General features: G+C 52.0%; 1 protein-coding gene across 1 annotated transcript; it reads left to right on the top strand.

Moving 5' to 3' along the window:
* The first annotated feature begins 559 nt into the window (after positions 1 to 559).
* On the top strand, positions 560 to 10,729 carry cbll1 (Cbl proto-oncogene-like 1, E3 ubiquitin protein ligase). Its single transcript, XM_072453306.1, has 7 exons — positions 560 to 642; positions 1,969 to 2,133; positions 3,503 to 3,603; positions 3,759 to 3,842; positions 3,911 to 3,984; positions 9,096 to 9,735; positions 10,179 to 10,729. The coding sequence occupies exons 1-7, from the start codon at positions 630 to 632 to the stop codon at positions 10,566 to 10,568; spliced, it is 1,467 nt and encodes a 488-aa protein (XP_072309407.1). The 5' UTR covers positions 560 to 629; the 3' UTR covers positions 10,569 to 10,729.
* Positions 10,730 to 11,136: the final 407 nt, after the last annotated feature.

An 11,136-nucleotide genomic window follows, 5' to 3' on the forward strand; every position in this document is an offset into this window, starting at 1 on the left:
TTTGATCAGGGACTCTAATGTAAAGACACTTTAGAGTTTGTTCAGACTCTAATGCAAAGACACTTTAGAGTTTGATCAGACTCTAATGTAAAGACACTTTAGAGTTTGTTCAGAGACTCTAATGTAAAGACACTTTAGAGTTTATTCAGAGTCTCTAATATAAAGACACTTTAGAGTTTGTTTAGAGACTCTAATGTAAAGACACTTTAGAGTTTATTCAGAGTCTCTAATGTAAAGACACTTTAGAGTTTATTCAGAGTCTCTAATGTAAAGACACTTTAGAGTTTGTTCAGAGTCTAATGTAAAGACACTTTAGAGTTTGTTCAGAGTCTAATGTAAAGACACTTTAGAGTTTGTTCAGAGTCTAATGTAAAGACACTTTAGAGTTTGTTCAGAGTCTCTAATGTAAAGACACTTTAGAGTTTGAGTCTCTAATCTTTCTAACCTTCTAATCTAATCTTGTTCTCGCTCCCTTCTGTCCCCGAGGACCTTAAACATCCTCTTAAACATTAGAACGTACCGTTGTTGTCACGTGCAGTTCTTGTCATGTCCAGAGGGGGCAGCAACACGCCGCCCGGTGTCTAGTCTGCCGGAAATGCAGACGAAGAAGAAGAAGAAGCTCACGGATCATGGACCAAAGCGGTAAGAGACGCGCAGGCCACAGCCCCAAAAAGGCCGTTTTAAACTCAGACTTCACCGGGATAACTCACGCAGCCTCTCGAACTGAGCCCCGCGCGTTGTTCCCGCAGCAGAACGCGCGGCTGAACGCGTTTGTTTCTGTCCCCTGAGCCGGAAGAAGCCGTTAGCGTACGGCGGGCTAGCTCGTTAGCATCACGCAGCGTTAGCATCGACGAGCGCTTTCGATTAAAAAACACGAGCGGTTCAAGAATGTGACGTTTGTTGATTCGGGGTTTCTGACCGCAGAACGCGTTACGCCTCGTCACGTGACTTCTGTGCTCTTGTTTGAGTCACTTTTTTGTCGTAAACACAGACGTAAACAGCCTGATCCGCGCCGCTGTAGCGCAGACGGTGCGTGAGCCGCGTTATTTTCGCACAAAAACACATCAAACCGGTTTATATTGTTTTGTACAATTATACTGTCATTCTGAACTCTTCATAAGCAGTTTTTCGTATGCAAAGGGTATTTGTGTTGATTAATATAGTTAATTATGGCTGCAGAAGTGTAGAATAAAATGTAAGTTAGACAGGTTTGTATTTAAGACTGGTGGTTTTAAAAGTGGGATTCAGTTCAGAGTCACATTGTGAACGAGTCCTGGAGTTTTTACGTTTGAGAGAGTCTGAGGTGTTTTTAGAGTTGTTTCTTAATACATGCTCTGTAGGTTGTTTAGTTCAATAAACATGGGTTATTGAGTTGTTTACAGAGCATTACCTAAAGCAGATGTCTCCAAACCTTTTCATGTCGTCTTCCTTTTATTTTGATGCGAAACAAGTATAACACCACTTCCTGTTAGTATATTTCATAAATGACGTATTTAATTTAACATTAAAACGCAAACATTGGTCTAGGAGATTGATATTTTCTTCCAATACAACATATATAATATAATGGTGTTTCCTTTTTCCCCATAAAAGTCTTGCGTCCCCCAGAGGACTGACCCGTCTTACATCCTGGAACTTTAGGTTTGGCCAGAACACTTTTTCATCATTTATAACGTGCAGAGTGAAGTGTGTAAATGCCGTTCAGCTCTTAAAAGTAGAAGTAAAAAGTACACACCCTGAAAGTACAGCTAAAACAGAAGTATTTGGTCAAGTTTGATCGTGTTGGACTGAGACGATGCGTAGAACAATGACCCGGTCTTTTTATCGCACGCAGCGGTCAAATGAAGCTTAAACCACAAGTTTAATCAGAATTTACTGTCGCCCACGTTTACTTCTCTACGCTGCGTTTCGTTTGGTCACTTCAGTCCAGTCGCGGTCAGTAAATGTCCCCCGGTGTTTCCCTCACAGACAACGATCTCCAGGGCAGCGACGGCTCCGGGACTCTGGGAGGACCCGACGTCCGCAGACGGATCCCGATCAAGCTCATCTCGAAGCCGCCGCTGAGGAGCAAACCTCCCCCGAGAGCGACGCGGCCCGGAGGTCGAGCGGGCAAGGGCGAAGGCGGCGAGGACGGTGAGTGTGGCGCCGGTGCGAGACGCGGCAAGCGCGTTTGATGTCTGACCTACGGCGGCTTCAAAACACGACGCTGAACGATAAACCAGTGGATCTTCGACTTTTCACACCAAGAACTTTTCAACAGGATTATTAAAATAGGATTCAGTCGGTGTTTTAGCTTTAAAAATATCATCCAGAAAAAAGGACAGAATTAGATTACCGTATTTTCCGGACTATAAATTGCACCTTTTTTCATAGTTTTGGCCGGGGTGCGACTTATACTTATAATTATACTCCGGAGCGACTTATATGTGATATTATTTGTTATTTTCACACTTGCAACCGCATTTTATGCTCCAGTGCGACTTATGTGTTTTTTTCTTCTCTATTATGCATTTTTTGGCCGGTGCAACTTATAGTCCGGAAAATACGGTAAATGGATTCCAGATGAAGTGAATAATCGCAGCACATTTTTCAAACGTTTCCAAAGTGCTGCACACAAAACATTAAATAGACTTGTTCTACCAGTGATAAATCCTGATAAATAAATAAAACAAATAGTTAAATTATAAAAAAAAAAAAATATATATATATATATATATATATATATATATTGTTATAAATAAATAATCTAAAATGATAAATGTTGGCTAAAAACAAATGCAATATAAAAAGAAAAAAAATAATAAAAACAATCACGCAGCCACATGAGCAGCACATGTACCACAGTTTGAGAAACACTCGGGTAAATGAAAGTGAGTCTGTTCTTCCTTTACACTAGAACTTGAATATATACCATTTTTAAAATGAGTAAATTAAGACCACAGGTCGTACAAGACGTAATAATAATTTGGATGCTTTCACCCGAACCATTCACACCTCATTCATGCACAGGAGTGCATGAATGAGGTCAAGTGTCTTGCTTAAGGACACGACGACTGGTCCACGGATCTGTTCGAGTTCAAACGATGACAGAAAAGATGAGAAAAGCTTCTAAACAAAGTCCTAAAACACCAGTTCTTTTCAAATGCAGTGTGTCCGTTTGCAAGTTCACGTGAAAGGTAAATATGCAGTTAGGCATGTCAAGATCATGAGGTTAATTATAATCTTGTTTATAGAAATGTAGCAATGAAGCAAAATGAACTCCTTTTTGGCTCAAAAAAGTAACGTGTTAAGAAATCAAGAAAGAAAGAAAGAAAATGGAGGATTTCATCGTTGTTTTGGTCGTGATGTTAATAATGGCTATGTGTCGTGCCACAGTCATCGTTACACTGTCATTTGAAATACTTATACACAGTCCTACACAGTCTTTGTCGTGTCGTCTTCTCGACTGCCAAAAGCACCTCCCAGAGTGAACATTAACATGTTCCTAACTTGTGTTTTTCAGATAACTTTGGATTCAAACAGGAAGAGCGGTTCGACTGTGGAGCGAAAGACGTTTATGGAAACCAGAGGAGATTCCCACTCCCGCTGTTCTGGGACTTTGAGGTACGTCTGGAAATCATCACGACAGAACCTGAGCTACATCAGGCGTGTGTCGACCCTCGCCGCCTCAGAGATGGTGGCGAGGGGATTCTTTTAGCCTCTCATCCGTCCGTTTCAGCGTAGATGCATTTGACTTGACGCGCTCCTGTGTTTTGTAGCTGAACCTAATCGGAGAGAAGGACAAGCTGCCCATCCACTTCTGCGACAAATGTGGGCTGCCGATCCAGCTGTACGGGCGAATGGTGCGTGCGCCGCGTTCATGCCGTGTGTTTGTGACCCGCGGCTGACCTTTGCACCCGTTTCCCTCCAGATCCCCTGTAAACACGTGTTCTGCTACGAGTGTGCCCTGCTCCACGAGAAGAAGGGGGACAAGCTGTGCCCGGGGTAAGGCTGCACCACCCGGGTCTCTCTCACACACACACACACCCGGGTCTCTCACACACACACACACATACACCCGGGTCTCTCTCACACACACACACACCCGGGTCTCTCACACACACACACACACACACACCCGGGTCTCTCTCACACACACACACACACACACACCCGGGTCTCTCTCACACACACACACACACACACACACGGGTCTCTCACACACACACACACACACGGGTCTCTCACACACACACACACACACACCCGGGTCTCTCTCACACACACACACACCCGGGTCTCTCACACACACACACACACACACACACCCGGGTCTCTCACACACACACACACACACACACCCGGGTCTCTCTCACACACACACACACACACCCGGGTCTCTCTCACACACACACACACACACCCGGGTCTCTCTCACACACACACACACACACACACACGGGTCTCTCACACACACACACCCGGGTCTCTCTCACACACACACACACACACACACGGGTCTCTCTCACACACACACACACACACACACCCGGGTCTCTCACACACACACACACACACACACACACCCGGGTCTCTCACACACACACACACACGGGTCTCACACACACACACACACGGGTCTCACACACACACACACACACCCGGGTCTCACACACACACACACACACACACACGGGTCTCTCACACACACACACACACACCCGGGTCTCACACACACACACCCGGGTCACACACACACACACACCCGGGTCTCTCACACACACACACACACACACCCGGGTCACACACACACACACACACACACACGGGTCTCACACACACACACACACCCGGGTCTCTCACACACACACACACACACACACACCCGGGTCTCTCACACACACACACACACACACCCGGGTCTCTCTCACACACACACACACACACACACACCCGGGTCTCTCTCACACACACACACACACACCCGGGTCTCTCGCACACACACACACACACACCCGGGTCTCTCGCACACACACACACACACACGGGTCTCTCGCACACACACACACACACACACGGGTCTCTCACACACACACACACACACACACCCGGGTCTCTCACACACACACACACACGGGTCTCACACACACACACACACACCCGGGTCTCACACACACACACATACACACACGGGTCTCTCACACACACACCCGGGTCACACACACACACACACCCGGGTCTCTCACACACACACACACCCGGGTCACACACACACACACACACACACACACACACGGGTCTCACACACACACACCCGGGTCACACACACACACACACGGGTCTCACACACACACACACACCCGGGTCACACACACACACACACACCCGGGTCACACACACACACACACACGGGTCTCACACACACACACACCCGGGTCACACACACACACACACACACGGGTCTCACACACACACACACCCGGGTCTCACACACACACACACACACCCGGGTCTCACACACACACACACACACCCGGGTCTCACACACGGGTCTCACACACACATACACACACACCCGGGTCACACACACACCCGGGTCTCACACACACACACACACACCCGGGTCTCACACACGGGTCTCACACACACATACACACACACCCGGGTCACACACACACACGGGTCTCACACACACACACACACACCCGGGTCTCACACACGGGTCTCACACACACATACACACACACCCGGGTCTCACACACGGGTCTCACACACACACACACACACACCCGGGTCTCACACACGGGTCTCACACACACACACACACACCCGGGTCTCACACACGGGTCTCACACACACATACACACACACCCGGGTCACACACACACACGGGTCTCACACACACACACACACCCGGGTCTCACACACGGGTCTCACACACACATACACACACACCCGGGTCACACACACACACGGGTCTCACACACACACACACACACCCGGGTCTCACACACACACACACACACCCGGGTCTCACACACGGGTCTCACACACACACACACACACCCGGGTCACACACACACACACGGGTCTCACACACACACACACACACCCGGGTCTCACACACGGGTCTCACACACACACACACACACCCGGGTCTCACACACGGGTCTCACACACACATACACACACACCCGGGTCTCACACACACACACACACACCCGGGTCTCACACACGGGTCTCACACACACACACACACACCCGGGTCTCACACACACACACACACACACCCGGGTCTCACACACGGATCTCACACACACATACACACACACCCGGGTCACACACACACACACGGGTCTCACACACACACACACACGGGTCTCACACACACACACACACACCCGGGTCTCACACACACACACACACCCGGGTCTCACACACACACACACACACCCGGGTCTCACACACACACACACACACACACCCGGGTCTCACACACGGGTCTCACACACACATACACACACACCCGGGTCACACACACACACGGGTCTCACACACACACACACACCCGGGTCTCACACACGGGTCTCACACACACATACACACACACCCGGGTCACACACACACACGGGTCTCACACACACACACACACACCCGGGTCTCACACACACACACACACACCCGGGTCTCACACACGGGTCTCACACACACACACACACACACCCGGGTCTCACACACGGGTCTCACACACACACACACACCCGGGTCTCACACACGGGTCTCACACACACATACACACACACCCGGGTCTCACACACACACACACACACACCCGGGTCTCACACACGGGTCTCACACACACACACACACACCCGGGTCTCACACACACACACACACACCCGGGTCTCACACACGGGTCTCACACACACACACACACACACCCGGGTCTCACACACGGGTCTCACACACACATACACACACACCCGGGTCTCACACACACACACACACACCCGGGTCTCACACACGGGTCTCACACACACACACACACACACCCGGGTCTCACACACACACACACACACCCGGGTCTCACACACGGGTCTCACACACACACACACACACCCGGGTCTCACACACACACACACACACCCGGGTCTCACACACGGGTCTCACACACACACACACACACACCCGGGTCTCACACACGGGTCTCACACACACATACACACACACCCGGGTCTCACACACACACACACACACCCGGGTCTCACACACGGGTCTCACACACACACACACACACACCCGGGTCTCACACACACACACACACACCCGGGTCTCACACACGGGTCTCACACACACATACACACACACCCGGGTCTCACGTGAAATGGACTTGTAGTTGTTCTGATAATCGTCTTCTGGAAAGTTTTACTCCGTGTCGTGGTTTAGAACCTGTGGTAAATATTAGTTTTACTTCTGTTGCATTTTGTGAAGACATTTTGCAAAGTAAGTGTTTAAAATGACAGGAAATAGAGCTGAATCCCTCTGTGATGTCATCAATGTGCGACGGGCCTTTGAAAACTCCAAAAAAGAGTCAGAATGTCCTCACTTTTCCTACAGAGGGCGCAATTTAGAGCTCACGCCATTTTGTAGTGGAGCAAAACTAATGCACAAAATTTCCCACAATGCACCTTGAAAAGTAGTTTGCTGTGACAATCTGGTCACTGGACCACAATGCATTGCGAGAGTCGGGAAAACGACAGCGACAGATCTGGACAAAACAAACCGAAGCAGATGAAACGTTTAAACGCACTGTTAAATAAACCGTTAGCCACAGAGTCGCTAGCGTTAGCCGCTAACCTGAGCTTAACATCACGACAGAGGCAAAAAGTGGAATAGTCCAGTCCGTTTGTTGTTGAACGTGAGATCCAGGACGTGTGTGGGGATTATTAGTCATCGTGTCAGGCGGATACCGTATTTTCTGGAGTATAAGTGGCACCAGCCAAAAATGCATAGTAGAGAAGAAAAAAAACATACAAGTCGCACTGGAGCATAAGCATTTTATGGGGAAATTTATTTGAAAATCAAGACGAAGAACAGACATTTCATCTTGAAAATAATAACTGATAATAACAGAGACGTAACATGAACAGTTATTCAGATAACTATAGCATAAAGAACATGCTAACAAGTTTAATAAAGCATCAGTTTTACCCCAAATCACTAAATCCACTGAATTCTTCTTCCTCTGTGTCACTTCTAAACAACTCCACAAACTCCAGAGGAAGTGCAGATTCTTCTTCTGCGTCACTTAGAGCCTAGAGCGCCCTCTTGTGGTCGTCATGTGAAAATAACGAATATCACATATAAGTCGCTCTGGAGTATAAGTCTCACCCCGGCCAAACTATGTAATGACTTATAGTCCGGAAAATACGGTAACTCCATTTTTATCTGAGTTTTGCTGACTTTTTTTTACCTTCCTCCTCCTCCTCCTCCTCCTTTTCCTCCTCCTCTTTTCCTCTTCCTCCTCTCCCCTTCCTCCTCTCTTCCTCCTCCTCCTCCTCCTCCTCCTCCTCCTCCTCTCCCCTTCTCCTCCTCTCTTCCTCCTCCTCCTCTCCCCTTCTCCTCCTCTCTTCCTCCTCTCTTCCTCCTCCTCTCCCCTTCTCCTCCTCTCTTCCTCCTCCTCCTCCTCCTCTCCCCTTCTCCTCCTCTCTTCCTCCTCCTCCTCTCTTCCTCCTCTCTTCCTCCTCCTCTCCCCTTCTCCTCCTCTCTTCCTCCTCCTCCTCCTCCTCTCCCCTTCTCCTCCTCTCTTCCTCCTCCTCCTCTCTTCCTCCTCTCTTCCTCCTCCTCTCCCCTTCTCCTCCTCTCTTCCTCCTCCTCCTCCTCCTCTCCCCTTCTCCTCCTCTCTTCCTCCTCCTCCTCCTCTCTTCCTCCTCCTCTCCCCTTCTCCTCCTCTCTTCCTCCTCCTCCTCCTCCTCCTCTCTTCCTCCTCCTCCTCCTCTTCCTCCTCCTCCTCCTCCTCCTCTCCCCTTCTCCTCCCCTCCTCCTCCTCCTCCTCCTCCTCCTCCTCCTCCTCCTCCTCCTCCTCCTCTCCCCTTCCTCCTCTTCTCCTCCTTCAGCCTGACCATGTTCAGCTGCTCTGACCCGGTGCAGAGGATTGAGCAGTGCCACCGTGGTTCTCTCTGGATGTGTTCGGTGGTTCCCGGGTGTAAGCGGACGTACCTCTCAGAGCGGGACCTCCAGGCCCACGTCAACCACCGCCACCTCCGCGCCGCCAAGTCCTCCTCTTCGTCCTCGTCCTCGTCGTCCACCCGCGGCGGTCCGGACGCCCTGCACTTGCCGCCGCCCTCCTCCGACCACCCGGACCGTTACCGCGTGCCCCCGCCGCACCTGCAGAAGAACCACCACATGCCCGGCCTCCCGCACGGCCCCCACGACCCCTACAGCCAGCCGCCCCCGGGCGCGCATGACCAGCCGCCGCCCAACGCCGGCCTGGGCCCCGAGACGTTCCGCATCGCCACGGTGACGACGCGGAAGCACAGCAACCTGATCACGGTGCCGATACAGGACGACTCGGGCGCGGGCAGGGACGGCATGCCGCCGGGCCCATCCCAGCCGCCCCCGCCCCATCACCACCCGGGGGACTATGCCACGCAGCCGCCCGTCGTGTCGCACCCGCACCACCTCATGCCGCAGCAGCACTTTGGACCGCCTCCGCCACCGCCTCCACCCATAAACCACCCCATGCAGCACCCGCAGGTAACCACGCCCAGGCTGTTCTGAGAGTCCTGATTGATAGGCTGAGGGGACGGGGTCCTGATTGACAGGCTGAGGGGACGGGGTCCTGATTGACGGACTGAGGGGGCGGGGTCTCTATTGATAGACTGAGGGGGCGGGGTCTCTATTGACAGGCTGAGGGGGCGGGGTCTCTATTGACAGGCTGAGGGGGCGGGGTCCCAATTGACGGACTGAGGGGGCGGGGTCTGCCATAAGGGCTCCTTCCTGATTTAAAGGATGTGGAAGGCCCGTTGTCATAGCAATAGCGCATTTCAAATTAAAGTATTATGTCTGTAGAATTGGGAAAGATCCTTTAAATCGTTCAAAGATAAAGAGGGTTTAAATACTGTGGAACTCTGTGTCGGGGTCAGAGGTCAGATATACTCTGTAGTTGTGACTAACGGTGACTCTAACGCCCCCTGCAGGGCACCGGGACGCCGCACATGGTGTACAACCAGGCTCCGCCGCCCATGAGCAACGCGCCGCCGCCCATCACGCCGCCGCCCGGGCACATCATGGGCCAGATGCCGCCGTACATGAACCACCCGCCGCCGCAGCACAGCGGGCCCCCGCCGCCGGTCAACGCTCCGCCGCCGCACCACTACAACCCCAACTCCATGCAGCAGTTTGGGGAGGACCAGGGGACGCTCAGCCCGCCCTTCACCCAGCAGGGAGGCCTCAGCCCGGGCATGTGGCCGGCCCCCAGGGGCCCGCCACCTCCACCGCCACGCATGCAGGGCCCCCCGCTACCGCAGGGGCAGATGCCGGGGCCGCACCACCCGGACCAGGGCAGATACAGACCCTATTATCAGTGATGTTCAGGGCGTGGCAGGTTTGTCATCTATAAAACAGGACATTTTCCACTAGGGCGGCGCCATTTGACCACAAAGCGCTCTGTGCTCTGGCCCGTGCTCTGGCCCGTGCTCTGGCCCGTGCTCTGGCCCGTGCTCTGGCCCGTGCTCTGGCCCGTGCTCTGGCCCGTGCTCTGGCCCGTGCTCTGGTCCGTGCTCTGGCCCGTGCTCTGGTCCGTGCTCTGGCCCGTGCTCTGGCCCGTGCTCTGGCCCGTGCTCTGGCCCGTGCTCTGGCCCGTGCTCTGGCCCGTGCTCTGGTCCGTGCTCTGGCCCGTGCTCTGGCCCGTGCTCTGGCCCGTGCTCTGGTCCGTGCTCTGGCCCGTGCTCTGGTCCGTGCTCTGGTCTGTGCTCTTCAGCTTCATCCGGACTAAACGCACTCTAAAACACGACTGTGATCGACATGTAAGGAATGAATAAAGAGTTCAGCCGGTTACCATAGTTACCATAGTTACAACAACAGAGCTGAAGGTCCTGGATCAGGCTCATTCTGCTTTCTGATTGGTTCGTATTTCTTCATTATTTTAACATCAAC

The sequence above is a fragment of the Eucyclogobius newberryi genome, unplaced genomic scaffold, assembly GCF_026437365.1.
Source record: "Eucyclogobius newberryi isolate DKJ021-1_F unplaced genomic scaffold, fEucNew1.0.hap1 SCAF_2, whole genome shotgun sequence".
Classification (NCBI taxonomy): domain Eukaryota; kingdom Metazoa; phylum Chordata; class Actinopteri; order Gobiiformes; family Gobiidae; genus Eucyclogobius; species Eucyclogobius newberryi.

Coding starts and splice junctions, on each gene's coding strand:
- cbll1 (XM_072453306.1), top strand. Junction 3,843..3,910: donor TCCAGCTGTACGGGCGAATG/GTGCGTGCGCCG, acceptor GTTTCCCTCCAG/ATCCCCTGTAAACACGTGTT. Junction 9,736..10,178: donor ACCCCATGCAGCACCCGCAG/GTAACCACGCCC, acceptor CGCCCCCTGCAG/GGCACCGGGACGCCGCACAT.